The sequence below is a fragment of the Hermetia illucens genome, chromosome 1 (genome assembly GCF_905115235.1).
Source record: "Hermetia illucens chromosome 1, iHerIll2.2.curated.20191125, whole genome shotgun sequence".
In the NCBI taxonomy this organism is placed as follows: Eukaryota; Metazoa; Arthropoda; class Insecta; order Diptera; family Stratiomyidae; genus Hermetia; species Hermetia illucens.
In genome coordinates, this window is record NC_051849.1 from 221,099,238 (window position 1) to 221,126,564 (window position 27,327).

Sequence of the window (27,327 nt, forward strand, 5' to 3'; positions counted from 1 at the left end):
TTCGCTAGATGCAGGGTATCTCGATTTATATTCCTGACATGGATCGACTTCGAATGAAATGAAATTTTATTAAAAATGTTCACTTGGAAACATTGTGGTGCTTTCCACATTCAGACCCCATTAACCCCCACCAGCTGATGAACTCTGTTCAGATGACATCAAAAAAGACACATATGCGAGGGCCACTAAATGCGATATATGTAGAGGAATGGAATAGCTGGGTGCAAACTTAACCGGTAGATTCTCTTCAGAAAGTTTCAATCAGTTGAAGTTCGCTAGTCTGGTTGGATCATCAACTCTGAGGCTAGCACATATGTGAGGGTCGTGTGTACGCTTCTCTGAAAGTTTTCTTAACCATTTCTGAGCTCAAGTATTTTCGGAAGTGTTATGGAACTTTTAAGGCGTGCCTTGATTTAGTTTTATAATAATTTTTGTCATAATTTTATATAAATATTTACTGTGAAATTACAGAAGTGATATTGTGGTATTAGAGTAGTCCAGAGAAGAGTGGAAAATATTCGTACTAATTGAATCGCCAATCAAAGTGAAAACGACAAAAGACGTCACAAGTGTTACATTACCGCATTAATAACAATAAAATGGTGCGGCCGAACGTTTTAGTGGTGATTTTGGGATCGCTGTTGGGCATCGCACAATGTACAAAGTAAGCAACTGTTTTGATTCATTTAAGCATTGTTTTCATGAGCCGCGTAACCATATCCGCGAATAAATTGGTGATAGCAAAATATGGCAGCGTTGAGCAGTTTTAAGTTCACCGTATCGATATACAATATAAATCAATATCACTGAGAAAAGGCACGACTAACTATGAGTTCTTATGACGACGTATATTCCGTTTTGAGCTTCCAGTGGTCAGCACACTATCAGTTAGCGTCATTTCCCCGGAAATTGCAATTTTCCTGGCAATAAGAACTATTTAATGAGGAATTATACAAGAAATTTATTTCGCCGGTACATGGCAGACGATCATTGCTCACACAAATGAAATTAACTCACAGTGATCATCTATAACGAAAAGTATAATATCACAACCAGCTGATAATGCACAGTTCAGTGATGTGAAGCTCATTCTCGGATTCAGTTTCAGTTTTTTGTACAGCAAATTGCATTCCAGGCACCCATGCATCTGAAAATTTATTGAAACCTATTTCTAGGTTCACACTATCGATTTTGTGGAACATCCAACATATCTAATTAGTAAAGGCTAAAAATAGAGGCAGAAATTTACATTTCTTTTCAGCTGAGCAAGTCCCAGAACAGGTTGTTGGAGACAATTCTCAGATAAATTTCTAGTCCTAGAACAAATTGTTGTATCTTGTCCTGAACAATAAGAATGTGAAATCACACTAAGGCATCTAATTTCTGCATTCCCGACTTCCACGCGTCGTCAAAAAAATTAAAAATGTAGTGTGCACATATCATTTAAAGATTTAAGAGAAAAACGTCCTTCTCCAGAAAAACAGGAATTGTATCTTTTTCGTTATAATATACCAGTTTGACATTTCTCTATTTTAACGCGAATTTGGTGGAAATTTTATTTATATCTTTTTCAAAAAGGTGAATATGTCAAACAAACAAAAAGCCGGACTGTATCACGTTAGACATCTTCTTCTTTTTCTTCAGCCTTTGTCCCGTTCACAAGCGGGGTCGGCTCGTCGTGATCGGCTTCGCCATTTGGCTCTATCGAATGCCTGATCTGGGTGCAATCTCGAGGCTTTCAAATCCCCATCTACCGTATCAAGCCATCGTTGTTTAGGTCTGCCTTTTGGTCATTTACCATCGACTTCGATGCTCAGACCAATCTTGGCAAGTGAATTCTCGATTGCACGAATTGCGTGACCATACCATCGAAGACGCCTCTCTCGCAACTTTTCCACGATCAGTGCAACCCCATAACGATCGCGGATATCCTCATTTCGGATGTGATCTAAACGTGTGACGCCACTAGTCCAACATAGCTTCTTCGTCTCCATTACCGCAAGACGTCGTTTATTGTCTTTTATGGTCGGCCAACACTCAGAACCATAGAGAGCGACTGGACGGACGACATTGCGGTAAATTTTAGATTTGAGACATTCGTTGATACGTCGATCACAAAGAACTCCAGTTGTATAACGCCACTTCATCCAGGTTGTGTTAATGCGTGAAACAATTTCATAACGCAGTTCTCCATTGGCTGATAGCGTTGACCCGAGTTATTTAAATCGCTCAGTTCTGGGCAGATCACTGCCGCTGACAGCCTGTTTCATGGGGATCGGTCGTCAAAAATTCAGTTTTGTTTAAATTCAATCTGAGACCGTGTTGCATGAGGCCATCATTCCATTTTTGAACAAGTTGCTCGAGATCATTTTTGCTATTAGATACTAGGAAAACATCATCTGCATAAAGCAGTGTGTAGGGCGCTGGACGTTGGATATCCCGTGTGACGGTGTCCATAACAAGCACAAAAGGGAGTGGTGAGAAGGCGCTTCCTTGATGAACACCAACAGAAACACGAAGCGGTTTTGATACATCCGCCATACTTCGAACTTTACTTCTCGGATCATGGTAGAGCAATTGAACCCAACACACGAGTTCTTCTGGCACTAAGTGTTGTCGTAAAGCATACCAGATGAGTTCGTGTGGTAGATCCAGAAATGCAATGTAAAGAGGGCAATGCTTCTCACAGTGTTTCTCCATGAGTAACCGCGCAGCGTGTATTGCGTCAGTAGTTCCGCAGTTCTTGACAAATCCGGCTTGATTCACGGTTATTTCAACGATTTCGCGAATACGGTTGTCAAGAATGCATTCAAAAATCTTCATGGTATGGGAAAGTAACCGGATCGGACGGTAATTTAAACATTCTGCTGGGCTACCTTTCTTTTTCCATATTGGAACAGTGGTACTTTCTTGCCAGTCAGATGGTGTTCTTCCTTTCTGAATAACCTGGTTAAAGAATTCACTGAGCCACAGTGTTGGGTCCCAGCTCTTCGCTTTCCAGAGTTCAGATGCGATGTCGTCAGGTCCTGTTGCTTTCCCCGATTTCATTTGCTTTATTGCCTCCTCGACTTCAGTTGCGCTGACTGGTGGAACTGCTCCAAATGTCGGCAATGATTGTGAAAGTGGAGGATGAGCAAATTCTTCAGTTGAAATATGCTCGAAGTATTCTCGCCATCTATCCGTTGCGGCTCGACGGTTGGTAAGCAAATTACCGTTCTTGTCATTAACCCAACAGAAGTGTTCGATATCCTGTGTGCGTTCATTACGGCTTTTAGCAAGTCGATACAGTTCTCTCTCGCCATCCCGAGTGTCCAGTTTATCATAAAGATTTTTGAAATGGTTCGCTCGGGCGACAGCGACCGCTTTCTTTGCTTCACGGTTGGCATTCTTATAAATTTCGCAATTAGCAGGCGTTTTATCGTCGAGAAATTTGTGGTAGAGGCGTTTCTCTTCACGGACCTTCATTTCAACATCATCATTCCAAAGCCAAGTATCTCGGTTGATGTACCGCTTACCCGGCTTGGTGACCCCGAGGGTTGCAGAGGCCGCTTTGTGGATCGTGTCTTTCATTTGGTTCCATGATTCTTCCACATTCGTAATGGTCGGCAATCGTATGAGTGAGATCGTTTCTTCTTTCTTCTCACGAAATCACCATCATTTAATGCGTCGCGGGACAGTGCGTTCCTCACGCTGTTTTATCGGTGGCTTAATTCGTAGGACGGCAATCAACGGCCGATGTTGAGGTGCGATGGTCTAATAGGGAACGACTTTGCAGTTAGTGACAGTGGTAAAATGTTGGCGTCTTATGAGAATATAGTCGATTTGCGTTCTACTGTTCCCACTATAAAATGTAGAAAGATGAGACAATCGTTTGATGAACCATGTATTCATAAGTACAAGGTCATGGATGTCCGCAAAATCGATTATACGCTCGCCACCCTCATTGCGTGCTCCGAACCCCTTTTCCCCATGGCACCTGTTACCGTTTGCCTTTACACCCGCATGACCATTAAGGTCGCCGGCAATGATTATATAATCGTCAGCAGGCACGTAACAAGTCTTTTCATCGAGAAGTTGCCAGAAGGCATCTTTCTCGGCATCAGGTCAACCTGTCTGTGGTGCATACGCGGTGAAGAAGTGAATAGTGCGATCAGCTGATATAATGGTGAGCTTCATCAGCCGATCATCAAATCGTTCAACTTCTTTAATGGCATCACGAAAACCCTCTGAGATGGCAATGCCAACACCATATTGAGTGTGTGGGTTACCAAAATAGAGAAGTTTGTAGCCATTTTTACCGCGTTCGCGTTCAATGTCGCAGCTTTTGGCACAAGAACATCGGGTTTCTTGCAGAGCGCAGATATCAATGCGCCTTTTCCGAAGGGTTCTTGCGAGTTCATCTGTCTTTCCAGTTAGGGTACCAACATTTAGCTTGCATACACGTATTTGTTTTGTTCGTTGTGTTCGGAGTAACTTGCTTACGTCCTGATGCCGTCCATGCGTCAAGAACCCTTGCCCATTTCTCGACAGGACCGGGGCCCGTCCTGCCACGTCGACTGAGGTGGACGCCCTAGCATTTCTCCGAGGCTTGTGACTCAATCCGATCATCATGTTTGTAACGACATTGTATGCATTTTCTTGGTCGACCTGTCGCGGGACCTGTCACCAAGAGAGATCAGGTAGGATTTAGCATAGCAACTATACTCTATTTATCTCTTTCCCTGATCTCAGCATTTTATTTTTGTTTTACTGAGGATAGTACAGAGTACGTTGCCTCAAACCCTCCCTCCTGTTAATAGCATGGGGGAGTTGATAGAACATTTGATCTTCTACACGCAAATTGCTACAATTTTCACATGATATTAGTCTGCATCAATCACTCCCTCATTTTAATAGTGTGCTTCGAACAAGGTCATAAAGAAAAAATCGGAGCCCGGGGTGAAAATGATGTAGGTCCACATATTATCCCTTCATTTACATGAAGCCTCTACTGCGGGTTTCCAAGAAAACTCCACACCTGGGGTAACCCTTTCCCCTACCTTCCATCCAGCCTACATCTATAAGAAAGCACCGCATGTCCAAATTGTGAGATCCATCTTTAGTTTTCCGGACCAAAAAATTGTGGAAGTATTGGAAAAATTGAAATAAGCATTACATTTACCCCAGTAAATGCCCGAAAAATCAAAACCAACTAAAATCACCTGTCCGGAGTACACAAGTGCTTGGAAAATGGCATCATTTGTCTTGTGGGTTTGACTTCAGGCTCTGGAAGAGGAGGTTTAAAATATAGAAAAATGAATCCTTATTAAAAGATACTTAAAAAATAGGAGACATACCACGTCAAATATCGTAACAGTGAACGCCTTGAATCTCCGTAACATTCCAACATTTCTGCGATCTAATTGCAAGGAGACGGCTTCTGACGGGGATCTTCGCATCAGTTTTATCACACAGCGGCCAAAAATTCTAGCAAAATAGGCAGCGATCAACAATATACCGCCTTCCAAGGTGGGCTCCTATATTCCTTGATCGGAATCTAATTGAGTCTCGCAAAATTTTTGATGTTTTCAATGTTTCAGCCAAGATCGCTTTCTAGCAGCTTTGATAACTGATTTGTATCTCTTCAGGTAGTTCTTGTATGGCTGCCAATATCTGTCGTACGGACTTTTCTCGGAAATGGCAAAACCTAATAAGATGAAATTTGACGGACATATGTAGGCTTCCACGCATACCGTGAAAGGCATAATTTTGTCTGGAGTCTAAGGGGCTCTCCACGCAGTAGCAGATGTTAAACATCCATCCGGTCGGTTTCTTGAGATTAGATAGATCTTCATTCCCGCACGGTGGCAATGTTGCAATGTTTTTTGCTGTTTTATGGGGGGCACAAGACTTCTTTCTAGTTCTTCTGTCGTGCCATTGTGGCCATTTCGAGCACCGGAGAGTTGCTCTTGATAGCTTGACCAAACTTCCTTCAGTCGATCCACCTGAGGTATTTGCAAAGAAAGAGAATTCTATAGCGAGATTTAGATTGAACAGTATAAAACTGTGATCTGGGATGGATCTCCGATCAGATATTCGGAAACTAAGATCCGGCTTCAATGGCGTGCTCTAGGTTTGTTCCAATCGGTATTCTTGGGTTGTGGAATAATTTGCCATATTTACTTTGGAGTGCTTTGAAGGTTCAGCTTCCTCTAATCCGGAGGTGTATATCAACGTAATGTCAATATCTTCCTCTTGGACGACCAACAGATTAGTTGAAATACACGTCGAGTCCTGCCGATTTATCTGCGCTGCGTTCAGCATGACTTGCGTAGGGTTTCGTACTACGTCGATCCAGATATTCTCCAAAAGCTGCTAATTGGGTTCAGATCGTCATGCGGTTTCGAGGAGAGAAACATCAACTTTCTAATTTGCAGTCCGGCTTTTCCAATTACTCCAGTCAATCTCCATTTAGGCGAAATAGAAAAGATTGTTGTTCACCTGAGATTCTTTCTACATTATCACCACCCAGTAGTCCATAGGGTTCCTGGAATTTTGAAGCCCCACGGGTTGGACGAGCTACTTCTTATCCATACGGATCTTTGGCAACCAGATGCGAACAACTAGTCTGCTGGTAATCTCGCCGTTTGAGACAATCTTGAATTTTACACCCTCTCAGTCGTCACTGATCTTAACGATCCATGTACCAGAAAAATTCCAGGAAATTTGATATGTGGTTCGAATTCCCCTGAGATTCTATTTCGGTGTTTTAGGTGATATTTTTATTGTCCAAAATGCTCCTCCTGCGTGGAGCACTGCAAATACGCTCCCTTTTCACGCTATCGGAAGCTTCCTCGCAATCAATGAAGAGCAGATAGCGTGGCGATCTAAACTCCACTCACTCACTCATTACGGAAAAGTGAATGATCCGAAGAGTGTTAATGTGATCGGTATAGGTAATGGCAAAGACATGTTTACTGCTATTTCGAGGAGCCATCCGTATCCTTATGTTATAGTGGCTTATCATATCATCCACAAAAGGTGGAATGTCATCCGATGTTTTTCGATTTGGAATCATGGTTTCTACAGTCAGCCAGGTCTTACAACGTCATTTTGGGACGGGGCCGATAATGTTATCCGTACCTGAGACATTGGCATTTTTTTTTACGCTCCATGAGTATTCTCGAGAGATTGTGTCGTTTGTCCAGTAAGAAAGTGTCCCCCCTGCTAGACGACAGCCGAATCACAAAGGGGGCTTGTGGTGGTTTATTTCGAGGTCTATGTAAATGCCTCTTTTGTTGCTCTGCATTTGCATCCTCAGGCCATAATATTGGAGGATAATCCTTCGTTTTTGTGAGTTTCGTGGGTTAGAGAAGAAATAATAGACTGACCGATCACTTTACGAGTATCTTCGAAGTGGGAAATCTACCACAACCAGGTGGAAAATCCATTTAATATCCGATAGTGCCAAATATCTGGAGCGAGAAAACTACATAATGGAGGAGCCAATCTAGGTTCTAGGCAGCATCGAATACCATTACATATACGCAGGGTAGCTATGAGGGAGCTTAATGATCCATAGCACTTATGGTCCATGTATCGGCATGTTAGTGTACCGATGGCGCCTAGATTGTACACCAATTCACTGCATCACACACACGACACTAACAGAAAAGAAAAATGCGCGAAATTCTTCACGGGCTCGGAAATAGAAACATGGACAAAATTAGATTTAAAAGAAAATCCAAAAACCCTTTCCTTATACTTTTCTAAAATAATTTATTAAAAGGCAAATATGGATATTTCGGTGACAACTTGTCACCTTTTTCAGTGCTTAGGTTTAGATGAGAAGAGAAATCCAAAATCCATCTATTTATACTTCCCCTCTTTGGTACTTGGTACTTTACTTTCACCTCCTCTCGCCGATGGAGCGGATATCATACTTTTGCCTACGAGTGCGCCTCCTGATTAATTCGAAGAACCAGGAGTGAACGTTACCTTGATCCCGGTTGAGTAGTTCATTCTTCGGTGTTTTCTCATATCGCTTATAAAGTTCACCAACCTTACGTTCTCCCTGGGAACCCTGTGTTTATTTTGGACCATATGCTCCGCTACCTTCGATCTGAAAGCCAACGTGTCCTTTCTTCCCGCCAATTTTACGGGTTCCTTAAAACGTGTTTTCAGGTTCCTTCTGGTTTCTCCGATATATACTTTCCTGCAATCAGTGCCGGGAATTTCGTATACCCTATACTTTGCCATTTGATCGATAGGATCTTTGGTCGATCCCAGAAGTGTTTTGAATTGGTTATTCCTGCTGCTGAAGACGACGTCCAAATTATGTCTTTTCGACGAAAGAGAAATTTCGTTAAAATCCAAAGCTATTTTCCGTCTGGGCTATTGATCCGGTGTCAGCTTGGCGAGCGCTTGCCGCTGGAGCATCCTCTTCCTTTTGCTAATCAAGCTGCTGATGCCATAGTCGGAATAACCATTTAGTCTGGCCACCTCAAAAATATGCTTCGTCTCCTTCATCCCTCCCTCCAACGAAATGGAAAGAGTTAGCATCCGGTGAATCATGTAGTTAAAAGAGGCGACTTTGTACTGACAAATGTGATTCGAAGTGCTGGGGATAAACCATCTGGTGTCCCTCGGTTTTCTTTAGATTCTCAAGTCTACTTTCTTTTGATTCCTCTTCAACAGCAGGTACAAGAAAGGTAATTGACCTTCCTTTTCCATCTCCAGGGTGAACTCTATACTGAGGTGCAGTTAATTGAGGAAATAGAGGGTTCTTTCCACATCATCTTTTTTAATGACAGCACAGATATCATTCACGTATCTCCTCCAAAATGTTGGCATCCGATCCACCAAAGTTAACTTTGCTTCCAGATTGGCCATGAATATTTCCTGACGAACGGGGAAAGAGCTCCATTCGGGCTCGTTTTAGCTTTTTATAATAATCAAACCTGAAAATGACCAATGTAACTAATCAGGGACAGTGAAGCCCATAGTGTTTTACGTAGGCACCTGTCGTGAAACTTAATCCTACGGTCCTCTTAAGACACGGATTGATTTTGTGACTACAATCAGAGCCCCGCTGAGACAAGCAACAACGGTACCAGTCTATACCAAGTGCATGGCTTAGCATTCATACTGGTGGATGCAAGAATTACCTAAATCTCTACCGAACACCCGTGTTGATACGCAACACCACGTCGAGCCCCGAAGGTCTCTTCTCGCTTGAGCACAACCACAACCACCATGAAACTCCCACTAGGAGGGCCAACCGCAAACAACCGAGTTGTCCTCACATACAACAGGAGTTCACCGGAAGTATGTGAGTCCAGGGGCTATCCCGGTTCCCATGGTACCAGTATATCCCTGGTAAGGTTTCGTGACCAATTTGCCACTTCAGATGAGTCCCCGTGCAGACTCGGGTCTGATTGCCCTGATTAAGTCTTTGGAGCATTCGCCTACTGAATCACGGCCGGCAAACCAAAGTGATTACAACGTCTCCCGGTGCCACCACTATGGAGGTTCTCCTCGACCACTTGGTTTTGGTTTGGCCGATAGAGTTGCTGCCCCATCTTCCTCACCGTCACCTCTGAGCACCACTAATCAGGGAGAAAGATCTTTAGTGGAACCAACCAGTTATTAACGTAAACAAGCACCATAGACACTCAAGAATAACCTGCTTAACTGGGCACTTGCTGCACTCCGATCATTTTGTTCACTAGACGGGACAACAACTGACCTCGAACATTCCCTCTCCAGCCGACAGGATTGCCGCCTCCTCCACCTCAGAGCACCTGAGAGTCTTTAAAATATATTTTTAAGATCTTGTGTAAAACACAACCTTATTGAAATCTGACTGTCCGACTGTCTTCAATGTGTATTTTTCTCGGAAGACTATTAACATGAAATTTGGAAGCAATGTTCGAACCGTGAACACCCATGCATAGAGTGAATAATATCATTTTATGTTGAGTTTAAGGAGTCCCGATACATGCATTTTTGTGGCCGAACATGGAAAAATACTGATTAGTATTCTTCCAAAGAATTATTAATTCTGGCATTAGTTGCAAAGAAAGAAAGTGGAGGATTGATTAAATCAAGATACATTTTTTAGAAAATACCGATTGTGCTGATATCTCTTTATTTTTATTTGTGACTAAGTTCTAAACTTGTCGAGTGGGAAAAAATATTACAAAGAAACCAAAAAGTGGAAAATTCGAAAAACGTCGACTTGATACCATTTTTAATAATGATCACTACGTGAATCAATTTGCCGAAATAATGTATTGAGGAAAGTAATCATTTCTCGACCCTATTGTATTGACAGAGCAAGTTTGCTCATATTAAAAGTTTTCTGCTATCAAAATAAACAACGTAAAACATGATATAGTACTTACCGCATTTCATTAATTAAGATAAGGCTTTTACAGAATGTGAATGAACAAGGGAATTATATTGTTGGTGGATCTAGATGTTACAAAGGAGTTCCCTTGAGTCACAAGTAGACCTTTTCCTTAGTGGCATAGCGATACTAATCTGTACTTAGGTGCTGAGTCAGTACTCATACCAATGAATGCATTTCACGACGCCTATCTAACCCCTGACGCAAAATACATATTAGCGAGCATAGAGCAATGAAGATACCCAACATACGTATTCCTTTATCCTTCGAAGTAAATTTCCAAATTGCCCTCATTTTGTTGCCTAAAACATTGGAAAAGGACTTAAGGGGTAGGGGTAGAGTTAATTCCCTGAAAAAATGGTATATTTTTAAGATTTTTCTGCGGATACAGATAGTGTTAATTTATTTAATGAATTTCTATAATAATGGAATATTTGAACAATATATTCCGAAATTTCTATCTACTGCACCAGAGATAGTAAAATCTCCTGAGAGACTTCGACAAATAGTTGTTTTGCGGTGCACTTGATATCTCGCAATATAATCATTTGAAACAAAAAATTCAAATGCATATGATAGATATTTCTCGACGTAACAGGATTTTTTTGGTCGATTTTTCAATTTTTCGTGGCGCTTGGAAGCGAAAACCCTAATTTTCGTTAAAAAATGGACTAATTTAAGGAAATTTTAATTAAATTGAAATATAAAATTATTAATTATATAAAAAAAAGAAAAGAAAAGAAAATAATGTGAAGAAGTACTCAATATGTACACCGGACTTTAAAAGTAACAATTTATAGTTTTATACACTAAAAATTCCGGCCTGAAACAACGAATGTTCAAATACTTATAACTTCGTCAATTTTACTCCGATTGATTTGAAATTTTGACACAATGTTCTTGAGATATTGTGCATTCAGGTGCAAAATATTAAGTTTAAAAATACCGTTAAAAATACCCCCTTGTCAACGAATCTCCGAAATCCAGGTTCGGTTCATAATGATGATTATTGCGATCATTTTCATAATTAAAATTGAGAAAATTCTAGAAAATAAAACAAATCGGGAAACTAGAAGCTATACGCTTTAGCTATGAACGTTTTCAACGTTTTATATTACGCACACACATTAAAATCGGATTATTGTCTGTCTGTCTATCACACGCATTTTTCTGGGAGACGGTTATAGCGACTGGCATGAAATTTGATGGAAAGGTGTCGAATGTAAGGGGGAGTTCCCATATAGTCGTGTGCGGTATCAAATGAAAGGTATCGATTAATACTTTCCGGTCTTAGTTTTGACACCTGTTAGATTGACTACGAAAGCCCCCTTAAGTTCATCCTAGCACCACAAAATTGCAGCGAAGTAGGCTATAACACAGCATGATCCTACCAAATTTGGCGTAAATCGTACTGTTACTAATAAAATTAAAATAGGCCAAAGTTGCCGCTTCTTTGTAAATTCACTTACTTTGAATGTGAATATCACCTAAAAGTGGAGATTCTCACATAGTATATGCATATATTGCGTGCTATATACTAATTAGACAAACGCACACTCAAATGTCTTTATAAAAGAAATTCACAAAACCTTTCATACCTGAAGCGTCCATCTTCCGGTTTCCCGACTTGTTTAAGAATATATTATGATATAGACGGGAAAGTTCACCCTTGAATTTTGTATATTATAAATAAATCCCTTTTACAACTACTCTCGTCCTCATTGACTCTAGACTTTGAATATCAAATTGTCGATCAACATATCCTTTTGGAAAAAAATCTCATATTTCGGGATTTAACTCGTATTCAATTGTTTTTACCGTAATGAAAATTCAATTTCAATTCAAGCACGTCATTTTCTCAACTCTGCAGATGCCTTCATATATTCAGCCCGCAACTCTAAATCTCTGTAGCATTCCAATTCTACCGTAAATGGTATTAAGTTACTAATTTTGTTGAGCCAAATCCATAACAACAATCATTTAAATGAATTTTGTTTTCGACGTTCCATGAAATCAATCTAATATCGGCCATGTCCGACTAAAATCTGACAATAGACCGAACATGGTACTATATATTATACCTTCACACTTCCAAGATGAATTTGCTGCTAAAATGATGGTTCTAAATTAGGTAATCATTAAATTGCCAGCATTCAAATTACCATCACTGCGAATCGCAATATATGATTTGCTATAATCTGCGAATATTGGCATTGAACTCGTTTTCATTATTATTGTTTACAGACATATTAAATTATATTTCGTCCCATGACTCATTGATGGCACTCGGAAATTCACAGCAGCTGTGGTTCGTGGTTGTTTAATTCGCAAAGAATTAACGTGTTTTCATTTCTTACTATGATAAGTAGTAATTGTAGATCAGTAAGGAGTTCTGAGTATCTGGTTTCGGGTTTTTGGGCCAATTCCACCTGTGGGAATTCCCCAAAAATACGTGATTTAGACATGAAGAGACTGATGGAAGGCTCATGGTCATATACAAATCAGTACTCGAATATGAGAGTGTCATTCAAGTGACTATTGTACCATATATGTATCTAAAAATATTTTTATACTTGTTAATGTTTTCTTTTCCAACGTACGTTGCAATCCTAAACAACTGAAGGCTACTGAGTGTACCTAGCTCCGCTTCGAGACACATTCTTTCAAGCGATAGTATAGTTAAGACCGCAATTGCCATTCCTTTGATAAGTCATAACTTCAGATTCAGTCACCAAAAATCAAGAAAATATTATCTCCGCAAGTGCATAAATATGCCTTTGGAGTCTTCGAGAATTGCATTGTTCCAAATTCATCCCACTTCTATGGACATACGTACTCTCAATAGTGGGTCTTCAACTGAATATGTTCAGATCAGCTGCATGAATCCTAGAAACCACCAGATTGTGCACACCGCCATAATCCGTAGTTTGGGTTCGTATAGATCTCATCAATAGTTTCCAAACTATTCTATATGAGGGTGTGGTCCAGGGGTGTCATATGAAGCAAAATTCCACCCTGGACTGTCATTCATCTTTTCATCTTCTATCCATGATATGGTATATACAAAGTTGAAGGAGGATAACTATGCGTCAATTAACCTTCAGTTACCCGAAGCTTACTTTATTACTTAGTAGGTATTACTAACTACATAATATAATGAGAAATGCGCACAACACTATACTTGACTAATAAGAAAATATGGATAACGCTCTTCCAGTAAAAAAGATCAGGTAGATTACACAATATCGTGACGATTAACCAGTTGGATTTTCCATAGAATTTATTTAAAAAATTTCCAGGGAAGCAAAAACTAGCCGTAAATAAGAACCAACTTCAATTTTTTGTTGGTTACATTTTTTCCTGGAACATTTATTCATATGCAAAGCAACAAACAAACGTGATAAAATGTTTTTTTTATTATATGAGTACACTTCAGGTGTACAACAAAGTAATTTATCGTATTTATAGTTCAAGGCTAAAATAACAAATGTTGGAGGTGAATCCGTATAAACACTAATGAGTTCTAGACGTACCCTACTGCTGAGAATGAAATGCTTGAGCCTTTGTCATTCAATTAAAAACTGTTTCGACTGTCCATTTCTGCAAGTAAATACTTGATAAGAGTTATGTTCCTCAATGGATTTTCTTACTATTTTACTACTATTACTATTTTACTGTTCTAAGAGTTGGTAATTAACAAAAAGACTGCAGAATCTTCTCTTAGCTGAATATTGAGACTGCTTGCAGAAAAGTCCCTACCAAGATTTTATTTTAGAAAGTATACTACCCAATTAATGGTGACATTCTATCATTCCTAAAAATATAGTCATAGGTATAATAATAATTTCTATCCATATTATAAGTGAATCATTCAATTATTTTACGCAACCGACCGTGTGCAGTGATATTTAAAAAAATATACTTTCCAAAGGTATTGTATGACAGAACGCAAAGTTTTTTTTTCGGGGTCAATGAAAGTTTATTAACAATTGCGCGCTTTGAATTAATCATCTAAAATATGTAACTACAATAATTCTAAACTATATTGTATTCAAGAACATAACATGCACTGATCCATGATAGATAATTCAAAATGATTTTATTCTGATAGTTTTTATTTTGCTGGAAATATGTTTGAACAGTTGCCAATTAATCAACAACCTTTCCTTTGTTGCAGTTCAACTTGTTCTGCCAAAGCAACAAATAATATTCAAACCAGATACTTGTCTCTTGAAAGATTGTACTATTTGAAAAATATATTAAAACAACATTCGTAGAAAAACCAATTAGCACTCCAGAAATAAAAAGTCAGAATATATTGGAAGCATTAAAGCCAAATAAAAATGCACAGCCACCGTTTTATTAATTTGTATATTTAAGTCATCGACTATGAATATCAATATATATTTATAGATTAGTAGATATTTGGAGCATTTGCTGAACGAATCATTTCGGAAAATATACATAACCAAGTCTCGGGTATAAAAATTTAAATTAAATCATCATCCCAATAATTTAAAGTCAAATTTATTCCTAAAGTAATTTATGCATCTTCCTGCTATAGTGGAAAAATTTATAACTATTGAAAGTATTCTTTGAATATGTTCAAATTATCCCTAAATCAGCAGGGCAGCTAGATTCAATTTATCTATCCTTGTTTTTACAGTTTTTTATTATTTTTTCTTTTCAACTTTAACTACTTGACTTGATTTCACACATGCTCCAGGGATATTTACAATAAATTATCCAATTTCCAAGAAGTTGAATTATTTGCTGGATAACCTGTAGCTCGTTCCTTCGCACTCAACCAACGGGGCTAGTTTCTGCCCGCATTCATTCTGGCCGGTATTTGTCCGACGCCGCATATTTGCCTAATTGTTAGCGCATCTGGCCGGTGGGCCCGTGCATCGCTTGTCTCAGAGAGGGCTATGAAGCAGGTGCTTAGTATCATACCGCCATAACACTCCGCACCAGCTGAAACCAAGGGTTTTAACGCGCGAACCCGTGGTAGGACTGCACAGCCGCGGTCGAATGGCGGACGTCGAAACGAACGCGGTTCTCTCGCGACCTTCGAGTGTCGTCTGCCTGCTGAAAGAAAGCCTACCCAAGGAGATTGCCTTGGACCACCGATGTCCCTACGCTTGAGGACCTTATAAGGGCCCTCGTATGGTAGCGGTAACTGCTTCGGGATGGTATCAGCCCTCCCGAGAACGTGGATGCGGACTTCGGGTTCCTTAGGGGTGTGGACTGCTGGCTGCGTGTGACTTTAATTTAGGAATGGCCTCTCATAGTAGGCGCAACAAACTCCTCGTGGACCGCTATAGGGAAGCCAAGCAAAACGAAAGGCAAGACCCGCAACCAGGATGGATATTGATCTCGGAGATCCAGAACAAAGCGTCAGTGACTAGGTTGTCTTTTCAGGACACATGTTGAACGTGCGATGTAAACTGACTTATGATGTCTAACTGCCGAAGTTAGCGCGAGGACCCTTTCTCACTTCTTCGGTTGTGTGTGTCATTTTTCCGGCTTATTTTATAATGAAGAAAAAGACGAATTTTATTTCATAATGCCGAAAAGTGAATTTTTTATTTCTCATATATATTTCTCAGTTGTCCTCTTCCTCAGTGAGTTTTTGTCTGTACGGCCTGCATTCAAGGGAAAATTGAAATTAATTGATGCACAGATAGACGGCCAGTAATTTACGGACGTAGGCGCCGTATTTCCGTTGAGCGGAATTTAACTGTTTTGAGAAAAAAACTCAATGGTTGCAAGCTTTGATTCACTCTCTGGTGAAGAACAGCGCCTATTGTGATATCTGAGGCACCGCCGACTAGGGGTGCATCCTGTTGAGGCAATACCAAAAGTTTTATGTCTACCAGCTGTTGCTTGGTGGTTTCAAATGCTTGCACGTCTTCTGGAAATCACACAACCTCCCGCGAATTCTTGGTCAGGAACACGTTAAGTAATGCCGGGTTGTGATCGGCTTCAAGGGTTATGGAATAATCTAGGAATTTCACCTGCTGTTCAAAAAAAATTTCATTTTTTAACGTTGAGAATTAGGCCATTGAGAAATGCGCTCGAGATGTGCAAAATGCTCGAACTCAGTGGAGGATGCGACCAAAACGTCATCTAAGTAGAGGAAACAGAAGTGCAAATTCCGTAGTACAGAATCGATGCATCACTGGAAGGTTTTGCACAGGTCAAAAGTTAACCGTGTGAACTCGAAGAGCGGAAAAAGTGTGCAAATTCTGTCTTTGGAATACTTTCAGAAGCTACAGGAATTTGGTGGTAAGCCTTAAGGAAATTCAATACCGAGAAATCACGAGAGTTTGGTAATATGCAAAGCCTGAGTGGAATGGGGTATCGGTCCGGAATTGTTAGAACATTCAGGCGTCTATAATCCCTACAAGGTAGCCATACGCCCTTAGGGTTGGGGACCAAATGGAGTGGAGATAACTAACTTCTGTCGGAAGTTCTGCATATACTCTGGTTTATTAGTTCGCTGAATTCTTTCCGTGCAACAGCGAGCTTCTGGAATGGTAGAAGAAACGTCTTTGAGATGATTGGAGAGCCAGTACTGTTGATGTGGTGCTGAACTTGCTTATGCTTAGCTGGCTGGGAAATACTACATTCGATAGTAATGTTACCATATCTGCGTAGGTCGGCAACGTCCTCAAAAATGATAGAAAGAGATTTGTTGTTCGAAGAGGTTGAAATTTTCCTTGGCGACCTAAAAGAGGTTGTGGTATCTATCCCGCCAGAGATCTATGCTGCATATCTACCGAAATCGAGTAGACGTCGCCCCGCGCCGTCCCCAGCAAACTCAATTCACTTGAAGCTATCCTAAATTTACCCCCCATTCACTTGGAGGTGAAACGGAAAGCGGCCAACGACGCATATAGGCTCGATATCATTGGGGCGTGGAAAGGCGGCCAATCAGTCATGCGTCTATCTGGAAATTCCTTGAAAAGCATCCGGTAGCCCTGATGCCGACCGATCATATGGTTTCCAGATTCGTCTTTGAAAAGACATACACTGTCGTAATCACCGAAAGAGAAGAATGGTCGACAAGTGGCCATGAGTCTTTTCAGATTACAGACCTAATAATCTTCACCGACGGGTCAGTCATGGAGGATGGATCGGGCGCAGGGATGTTCTCGGAGAATCCGATTATAGAACTGGCCCGACCCGTCGGAAAAATGACGACCATATTCCAGGCGGAGATATATGCCATTTTATTGGCAGCAAAAGAATGTCTGCGACAGAAATGGAGGGGTCGCACCATTCGAATTTGTTCCGACAGTCGGGCGGCATTATCAGCACTAAATGGCAACAACATATTAAGCCAGTTGGTATGGAGTTATCATCAGGTGCTGCTGAAACTTGGCCGACTGAACGAAACATTCCTGATGTGGGTGCCGAGGCACTCTAACATCGCCGGTAATGAGGAGGCTGACAGACTGGCTCGCCGAGGGTCTGGATCCACAATAGTGGAGCCAGAACCAACTCTTGGAATCCGACCTTCTACTGTCAAGTCTACTCTGAAGGGTGAAATTGCAAAGATTCACGCAACCGAGTGGAGAAATTTAGACTCTTGCCGGCAAGCGAAAATCCTTGTGAAGGAGCCTAGGGCCACAAGAGCGGCATTTTTGTTGTCCCTTAAGAAGTGGGACATGAAAACCCTAGTAGGGCTTTTAATGGGACACTGCCCCTTAAACTACCATATGGAAAAGATTAGGGTAGTGGTTTCGGCTGTGTGCAGCCAATGTGAGGAGGAGGAGGAGACGGCCCTGCACTTTCTATACAGCTGCCCGGCATCCTCAGATCTCAGACGAAGACACCAAGGTTTCCTTCAATGAAGAATCTGCACACTCTCTGCCTCTGGAGAATGTTCTAAGATTCGCTAAAGCCTGTGAACACCGTAGGCGGAAAGCCATTGAATAGGCAACTTACGGGGATAGTACAATGGGCCTAATAATGGCCTGAGTGCTCGGAGCTGCGGCTCCCCCCAGTTAACTAAACTAACTAACTATTTATTTATTTACTTATTTATTTATTTATTTAATGAGGACAATACACAGAAAGCAAATTTCTTATTACATATTGTCCTCAGAGGGAGGAGCAAGTAAATGGCATATTTTGCGCTTAAAGCTAGAGAGGGACATAGAGTCAAAGGAACCAAGCTGTAGGGCATTGTAGGACCGGCAAAACCTCGGAATCGGAGAGTGAAAGTAAATCTCGAGCTCCGCGAAGGGTACATCAAAAATGTTCGCATTACGTGTGTTATGAGACGAGGCGATACGGAAAGTAATATCCGAGTTGGCGGAGCAATCCATGAGGCCATTGCAGAGTTTGAAAAGAGTACACATATCAAGGAAGATACGGCGTTGCTGTAGGGAGGGGAGATTGAAGGTGCGGAGTCGTGCCGGATAATCAACCCGTGGAAGGTTCTTTTTATAAAAGAGGGACCGGATGAATTTGCGTTGTACAGCTTCAAAAGCGCAGCCGTCACGGATGCGGTAGGGGGACCAGACTACACAGCAATATTCAAGGATGTTTTTGACAAGGGAATTGAAGAGTGTTAAGGAGGGCTGGACTGAGGTAAAGTCGGACGAGGAACGTAGGATAAAACCAGACATTTTGGAAGCTCTATTGATGATGTCAACGAAGTGGGAATTGAAACGAAGTTTATCGTCGAATATTACACCCAGGTCTTTGAAGGAGGTCAGTAGTGAAAGGGGTTGACCACTGAGAGAATAGGAAAAGGATGATGGGGAGGGTTTAAGGGAATAGCGCATCCAGTGGCATTTGTTGACATTCAGTGTTAGCTTGTTGATCGAACACCAACGGGCTAAATTATCAAGGTTGGATTGTAAGAGAGCACAGTCCAATGGAGACGAAACAGAGACAAATAATTTAAGGTCGTCTGTGTAAAGCAAATACGGTCAGGTGATGTCACTGATAAAAAACAGGAAGAGTAGGGGGCCAAGTGTAGAGCCTTGGGGAACACCAGAGAAAGGAGAGAAGGAACCAGATGAGTGACCATGAAAGAAACTTTGCAGGAACGGTATGAGAGATAGGAGGAAAACCAGGAGATGACTGAGGGAGGGAAGTCTAGCGAAGAAAGTTTAGAGAGGAGAATGTTATGGTCAACGGTGTCAAAGGCTTTGGAGAAATCAGTATAAACAGCATGTACCTCCTGTCGTGAATTCAAGCGTTTAGCAACAAAATTGGTAAAGACCAGAAGATTTGAAGCCGTTGATCTATGTTTCACGAAAGCATGCAGCTCTATCACTACTTATTGTCTGGTTGTCTGGTTAATATTTAATCGATGTTTGTCTGTCCACCTCTAGTAAAAAATTGATATACCAAGTACATAACTACCATTTTATTTATCATGGATTTCTTGATTATTCAATAGCTAAAATCCTTCACCAAAACAAGTAATGATCAGTCAATCTGTAATGTCCACGTATCATATTTAGGAGTTACTCATAAATCTATTTTTGTCAGTTGGGACAACAAAATACTCAAAACTGCAACCAATATTGATATTTATTCATTATCACGTAGCTGCTGAAATTGGCAAATACAAAACTTGTTCCAGAACCATTGCCAGGTTTTTAGCGGTCAATCAGTACAAAAAAAAATATAAAAAAATCTAAGTGGATTCATAAAAAACTCATAATTTTTTACTGAAAGATTATATAGTAATATTGACTTAAATCTTTTTGCTTATTTAAACTCCCGCTAATCCGCTTATTTGATGATAATGAAGAAGAAAGAAAAAATCCAAAGTTGGCATACGTGTAAATGCATGCCTAGCTATTACCCGTATATTCATAGAAAGCATAAATTTATTATGCTGCCTAGGAGACAAGTAAATTGAAATAAACACAAGATAACCACATAGCTGAGCATCTGTTCGCTATCTTTAGATTCACGACTCGGTTGATCTTGACCTTACTTCGAGACAAGCTAACTTAGACTTGCAGAAAAAAGATTATAATTAACGTTCCAGTGAAAAAAAAAATTCTTGTCGTTTTAATTATCTATATTCAAAGCGGGAGACGATTTATTCCTGAAAAATTATGTAAAATTATTCATAACAACTTTACATACATATCAAGAAGAAGAAGAAGAATATTTGTCTTATTCATATATAAAAGATAGGGTTTTGTGGTCAGAAGAAATCGCATTTTAGTGAAGCAATGATCGTCAATGAAAGTGTTAGAATATCGTCATGGATTAACTACTTTCGTAAAGTTGTTTAAAAATGACCAGTTTCTAGCTAATGCCCTTCAAGACATGCAGTTTCTTTCCAATTCCCAATCAAAAAAGGCCCCAAGCGCATTTATAAAAGGAGTGTTGAGTCACTATAGTCTGAATGGCCGAAAAACATCTAAGTGTTTCACGGAGTAGTTGATGTGTGGGAGAGAATAGGCGCTATTAATTCAATGCAACTTATGCCCCACCTAAATCATAAAGTCACGACGGTCAAGAATCCACTCACTGTAAAGAGATGGAGCTGCCAAGCAACTAGCCGATTCCCTGTCCCAATATAGGGCTGATGTAACAGCGTTGCAGGAGATGGGTTGGACAGCGACCGGTTTCCTGGAGAAGAGTCACTACACCATATATTATAGCGGTCATCCAACAAACCATGTGCTCGGAGTAGGTTTCTTAGTCAGCCAAAAAATGAAACCTGCTGTTATCGGCTTTGAAAACATAAGCGAACGGCTATGCACTCTGCGTTTGCAAGGCAAATTTAGAAATATAAGCCTCATTAACGTTCACGCCCCTACAGAGGAGACTGCAGAGTCGGAGAAGGATACCTTCTACGAGGCAGTAGAACGAACCGTCGAAGCCTGCCCCAGATATGTTATCAAAATCATACTTGGGGATTTTAACAGCCAAATAGGGATGGAGCCCGTATTCAGACGATACGTTGGCCCCCCTAACTTCACCTAAATTCAAATGATAACGGACTGCGGATTATTCAATTAGCCATGTCACATGAAATGGTTGTTGGAAGTACCTGGTTTGCGCGGAAAGCGGTCCACAAACATACGTGGGCCTCTCCAGACGGGACCATTTTCAACCAAATTGACCACGTGTTGATCGAGCGCCGCCACCTTTCAGCCTTGATTAATGTCAGAACATATAGTGGGGCCAATATAGACTGGGATCACTATCTCGCTGGCATGGTGCTCCGAGCTTGAATAACAACACCACCCGGAATCCCCTCTGACAATCAGATGTCAGAGAAATAGATGCCGCAATAACCGCAGTCAACAAAGATCCTGGAGATGAAGCATCAACAAATGATCATCACAATCACCTGAAGAACGTTATCATAAATACGGCCACAAACATACTTGGCCCCAGCCGCAAAAAAAGTCGGAACGGCTGGTTTGACGATGAGTGTAAACTAGCAACGGAACGGAAGAATGCTGCATACTGAGTAATGTTGCATTCTCAAAGGACGCGGGCACGCACGGAGACTTACCACGAACTCTGGCGGGCGGAGAAACGACTTCACAAACGGAAAAAGGAAGCCTGGGAGAGCCAACAGGTCTGTGAACTCGAAAAGTAAAGGGATCAACCGCACTAGGCGCGGAAGTTTTACCAACAAGTCAGCAGGATGAAGCCTTACACACCTCAATGCTTATCCTGTCGAGACAAAAAGGGAAATCTGATTTCCGACAGAATGGGCATATTGGAGCGAGGGGTTTAGGACTTTGATCAAGTGCTCAACAACCAGAACATCAGCGAATTGGAGGTCCCGCCAACTTAAGACGACGGATAAAAACTGCCACCACCAAGTATAGAAGAAATAGTCCGTGCAATTCACCGGCTTGAAAATCATAATTCGCCAGGATCCGATGAATTATAGCCGAATTGGTTAAATATGGAGGCGACCAATTACACCAAGCGGTTCGTCAACTTATGCTCAAAGTGTGGGACAGCGAATCAATGCCTGACGACCGGCAACGAGGCATTATCTGTCCCATACATAAAAAGGGAGGTATCACGCAGTGCAGCAATTATAGAGATATCACGTTGCTGAGTACCATCTATATCTATAAGATATTCTCCGCTATATTGCTAGGTTGGATAGCTTCATTCGCCCAGAAAATGATTGGCCCATACCAAGGAGACTTCATTCCAAGCAAATCAGCAACAGATCAGTTTTTCTCTTTGCGGCGAGGGATGGAAAAACTGCTGGAATATGGCCATTAGTTGCACCATCTTTTCACCGACTTTAAAACCGCCTATGGCAGCATAGCCAGGGTAAAACTGTACACGCCCATGCGAGAATTCCAATGTGCGGGGCCAGATAAAAGCAGCAAGATCACTTTTGAGTCCATTCGCATTCAATAACGGTCTAGAACAAGGGGATGCCCTATCATGCGTCCTCTTTAACCTGGCCCTGGAAGTGCATGGTGGCAACTTCAGCACCAGAAACCAAAGAACTAACAACATCGAATTGCACTGGTCAAACGAAAACAATAAAGATAGGAGACTACAACTTTGAAACCGTTGAAAATTTCTCCTTTCAGGTTGCGGTGGGCGGGTCACTTAATCCGTATGGAATAGGGCAATATCTATGGTAGAAAAAGAAGACGAGACAGACCCTGCCTGAGATGAAGCGATGGCGTAGGTCAGGAGGTCAGACAGCTTTTAGGGATATCGTATTCGTGAACCCCGGCGCAAAACCGGGGTGTCTAGAATTCTAGAAACTCTCCATGATAAGCCGTGTACAAGAGCTCATACCATCGCTACAAACATGCCATGCGACGTGGAGTAACCGTTAGTTCCCAAACTATGCAAAACAAGTAACGGGAAAGTGTTTTTTCGGCCGAATTTCTAAGAAGAAGCCATATATTATCAAATTAAATCGTAAGCGGCGTTCGGAATTTACAAAGGGTTTTGTTCAAAAGTTACAATCGTTCTGAGAATCTGTTATTTTCTCAAATGAAACCCGGTTTAATCTATTTGCAGGACTGCAGAGCTCGCGTAGCACCTGCACACGCAGTTCTTTGAATCCTATTAAGCTTCATTCTATTGTATTTCTTCTTCAAAGCCTGCCACCATACAATAGAGCCGTACGTCAGTCTCGGACGCACTACAGCGGTGTACATCCAGAGACCCATCCTCAGCCGGAGATCCCATTTCTTTGCAAAGGTTCTCTTACAGGCATAGAAGGCTATACAGGCCCTCTTAACCCTCAGTTCTGTGTTCAACCTCCAATTTAGCTTAGGATCCTTAGGATCCATACACCCAGATACTTTACATTAGAGGTAAGAACCAATCTTTGTTCATTAAGCCATGGTAAATGGAATTCAGGTATCCTTGTCTTGGTGGTGAATAGCATCATTTGCGTTTTGGTTGGGTTTATGCTGAGTCCGCATCTTGCGGCCCACAGGCACACCTTTCGCAATGCTCCTTCCATGATGTCGCTCATAATGGACGGAAACATCCCTGATACTATATCACCAAGTCGTCAGCATACGCCACCACCTTCACCCCGCTGCTGTCCATTACTATTAACCAGAGCACCAGTGAGATGGCGCCACCCTGAGGCGTGCCTCTGTTCACAGCTCTGGTCAAGTGGTTGCCTCCCAGATCCGACTGGATTATCCTGGTACTCAGCATGGATATAATCCAATGGGTGAGATGCCCCTCCAATCCAATACCGGTCAAGGCTTCCTTGATGGCGTTGGTACTGACGTTGTTGAAAGCTCCCTCTATATCCAAGAAGGTAGCAAGGATATACTGCTTGTACTGCAGCGACCGGTCAACCGTGCCAATTACCTCGTGGAGGGCGATTTCTGTGGATTTTCCTTTGAGGTAGGCATGCTGGACTTAGAGAAAGGTGTTCTCTCCATAATCGTCCTTAAGTGAATGTCCAGGACGCGTTCTAGGGTCTTCAACACGAAAGAGGTCAGGCTGATTGGTCGAAAATCCTTCGCGGACTCATGGCCGCGCCTGCCCGCTTTCGGTATGAAAACTACTCGTGCGCGCCTCCGGGACTGCGGTACGTATTCTAAATAGATGCAGCTCCGGTAAATCTCAACAAGTCACGGCACAACCCCTTCCTGCTGCTTCTGTAGCATGACTGGCATTATGCCATCTGGGCCTGGAGATTTGTAGCTGTTTATAGCCCAGCCGATCCTATCCTCGGTAATTACCGATTTAAAAGTCTCGCACAGCTGGGGTTGCCGCAAACCCTCCTAGAACGGTTCCAACTCACAACTCCTCCTCGCTGGAGGGAAAGTGCGTTTGAGCCAGTAGCTTCAAGGTTTCACTAGAAGATTCCGTCCAGGAGCCTTCCGACTTCTTAAGGAAGGATGGGTTCTTATGTTCCTTGGACAGAATCTTACTGAGCCTCGCGGATTCAATAGTGCTTTCGATGTTCTGACAATAGTCCAGCCAAGACCGCCTCTTGGCAGTCCTGATGGCCGATTTGTACTTCTTCAGGCAGTCCTTGTATGGCTGCCAATATTTTTGCCTGTAGCAGATGTTGAAGATTTCTCTGGTCAGCTTCCACCACGGAGGCAGGGTCTTTTGCTGTACTTAGCAGGGTACGAGCCCCAACCTTTGACTCCAGTTCATCTGTCGTGCCAATCCTACCAATTTGCGCACCGGAGAGTTTGTTCTAGTGTATATACATGAATTAAAATTTATTGTAGTTAAGAGAGCTACGATTTTATTCGCTAGACTTATTAATAAATAACAACTTTCTACACCATCAGAAACTTTTGACAAAAATCGTAGTAGACTTGCTTCTCAGAAGTCGTCACTAACTCCACGCACCCAATATACACCCGACTACGTCCGTTGCCATCGGGCTTATGTGCGACATGGCGTGACTGCTTCCGCTGTGCGAGCTGCTTGGAATACAGAAAAGCTTTTCCAACCAAGCTGCCCCGCAAAGTTTTTATTTTAGGTATAGATGGCGAGAGTTGTGATGTTTATATTTACAATACGTAATTTATGCACATACATATTTAGTGGGAGAATACTTTGATATGACTCTCGTCATCACAGTCGGTCGCCATGGTGTCGGCTATAACTAACCTAGTGTCGACCATCGCTGGATTCTCAATACAGTTTCTGAAGTGAACGGGGAAACATTGTTCCTATTTTACCTTTGGAATTTCACTAGTTAATGCAAACATTGCTGTGCATCTTTGTTATCTTTGGATTGTGTCCGTACGTTCTGAAAATGGATCCAAGTGTGACCAAAGAAGTTCTAGCAAGCGCTATTCCTAGCGAGCCCATCAAAAAGTGAGTTTTAACAAGGAAATCCTATCATTTGTATTCACAACAATTTTTAATACTATCCATGAGGTGGGGAACTTAGTTGAATAAAGGACATTTTAACCTGAAATACGTGAAACGAGATAGTGTGCTGCTCCTATAAAGCTGCAAATAAGTACGCCTACTTTGCTATATGGCACCTATCGCTCTTTAATCAATCTTTATCAGCACAAAGTACTTGACATTCTGCACTAGCAAACTCGATAAGGTAATTTCACCTCACTCTGACCAATGCTAGTCTGGTTCTACGTAAAAGGCCACTAACATGAGTCATCCCGCTGATAGCCATGGCGGTGTTGGGCCAATTGACCGAATAATTACAAAATTCTCAGCTCTCTTGGAAAAAGATTCCTACACACTTAGAAACAATTCAAAACTCTGCTAGATTTCTCAGAAAAGATGTTGCGTGTTCCCGGTGTTTGTGTTTTTATCCATCAGCTGATTGATGTAGCTTTTGGAAGCGACAATACAGACATTCCGGTTGGGGGGTTTCCCCTATTACGTCATCATTGTTTATACACGACTCTGTTTTGAGAAATGTGCAATTAGCGGGCGCATATGTAGCTACTCAACTTTTTTCCAATTTTTCGAATGGTGAAATAATTTATGAATCATTGAAGATTTTATTGATAGAGTACGTCTTGAATATCAGAATTATTTGTTATGAATTCCGTGATTTTGTCTAAAAATATACCCACAAGTATCGGTTCACCGTTTCATAATTTTCCTCGGAATTTTCTGAAGAAATACAGAACTGGGAAACAATGCTCGAAACATTTTCCTGTAAAACTGTGTCAATTGTGAAAAAGGGTAAAGATTTTAATTCAATTGATGCATTGTATTGATTCCAATTGCAGAATAAAAAATCCAAAGACAATATTAAAGGAGCAAATTTTGTTTTGTTTTACTTATCTGCTGAAAGGATATTTTTACGGTTAATATTTAATAAAAATTGTCATGAATTTAATTATGGCCTCGCCACCTTTGGTTCATGAATTGTCCGAGTTGATTTAAGACGTTGCCTAGCCCCTTCTTTCTTCGATGTCTATTCTCTTTCCATAACCTTTTTTTTTTTGGGGTGGGATAGGTGAATGCATTTACGCACAGAGTATTGGATTCCCGCAACGGTACGTCATCAGACTACCAACTTAACACCTCCCTATCGTCAGACAGCTAGCCTGAAACCGTTTGTCACATTACTTCACGCTAGCCCCGGAATCTCCCATCTTGCGGAGCCTTCAAATCAGGGAATTTATTTCCCCGAAGGGAGAGGAGAGAAGGAAGGAAATTGTCAGTTCAAGGAACCCCCTGCCATCCGGCTTCTCCTCCGGTCGAGCTCTATCTTCTTTGCAACGAGAAGGACCCGAACGTAATTGGCAACACGTCTCCACTTGTCAGCGCTCCTCAGCATCTCCTCGACAATGTTGTCTGGAGAGAGATCCCCTGTGTTTAAATAGAGGTGCTGACGAGTCCCATTCAACCTTCCACAAGAAAAAAAGGTGTGATGGGCGTCGTCCACAACTCTATTGTAAAACACACAATCAGGAGATTATGCCTTTTCAATCTTGTGTAGGTGAGACTGAAAACCTCCATGCCCACTTAAGAACTAG

At 41.5% G+C, this 27,327-nt stretch overlaps 1 protein-coding gene across 28 annotated transcripts in view; it reads left to right on the plus strand.

Moving 5' to 3' along the window:
- The first annotated feature begins 202 nt into the window (after positions 1-202).
- Positions 203-27,327, plus strand: part of LOC119657979 (CD109 antigen-like) — a 103,819-nt gene continuing 76,694 nt past the window's right edge. For 24 of the 28 annotated variants that reach the window (XM_038065320.1, XM_038065359.1, XM_038065352.1 and 21 more), the window contains exon 1: positions 25,470-25,684. In XM_038065320.1, coding sequence (XP_037921248.1) covers positions 25,566-25,684 — 119 coding nt within the window. In that variant the 5' untranslated portion in view covers positions 25,470-25,565. Of the gene's footprint in view, positions 665-25,469; positions 25,685-27,327 lie in introns of those variants that run through there. The other 4 variants (XM_038065398.1, XM_038065393.1, XM_038065366.1 and 1 more) reach the window with 3 other exon arrangements.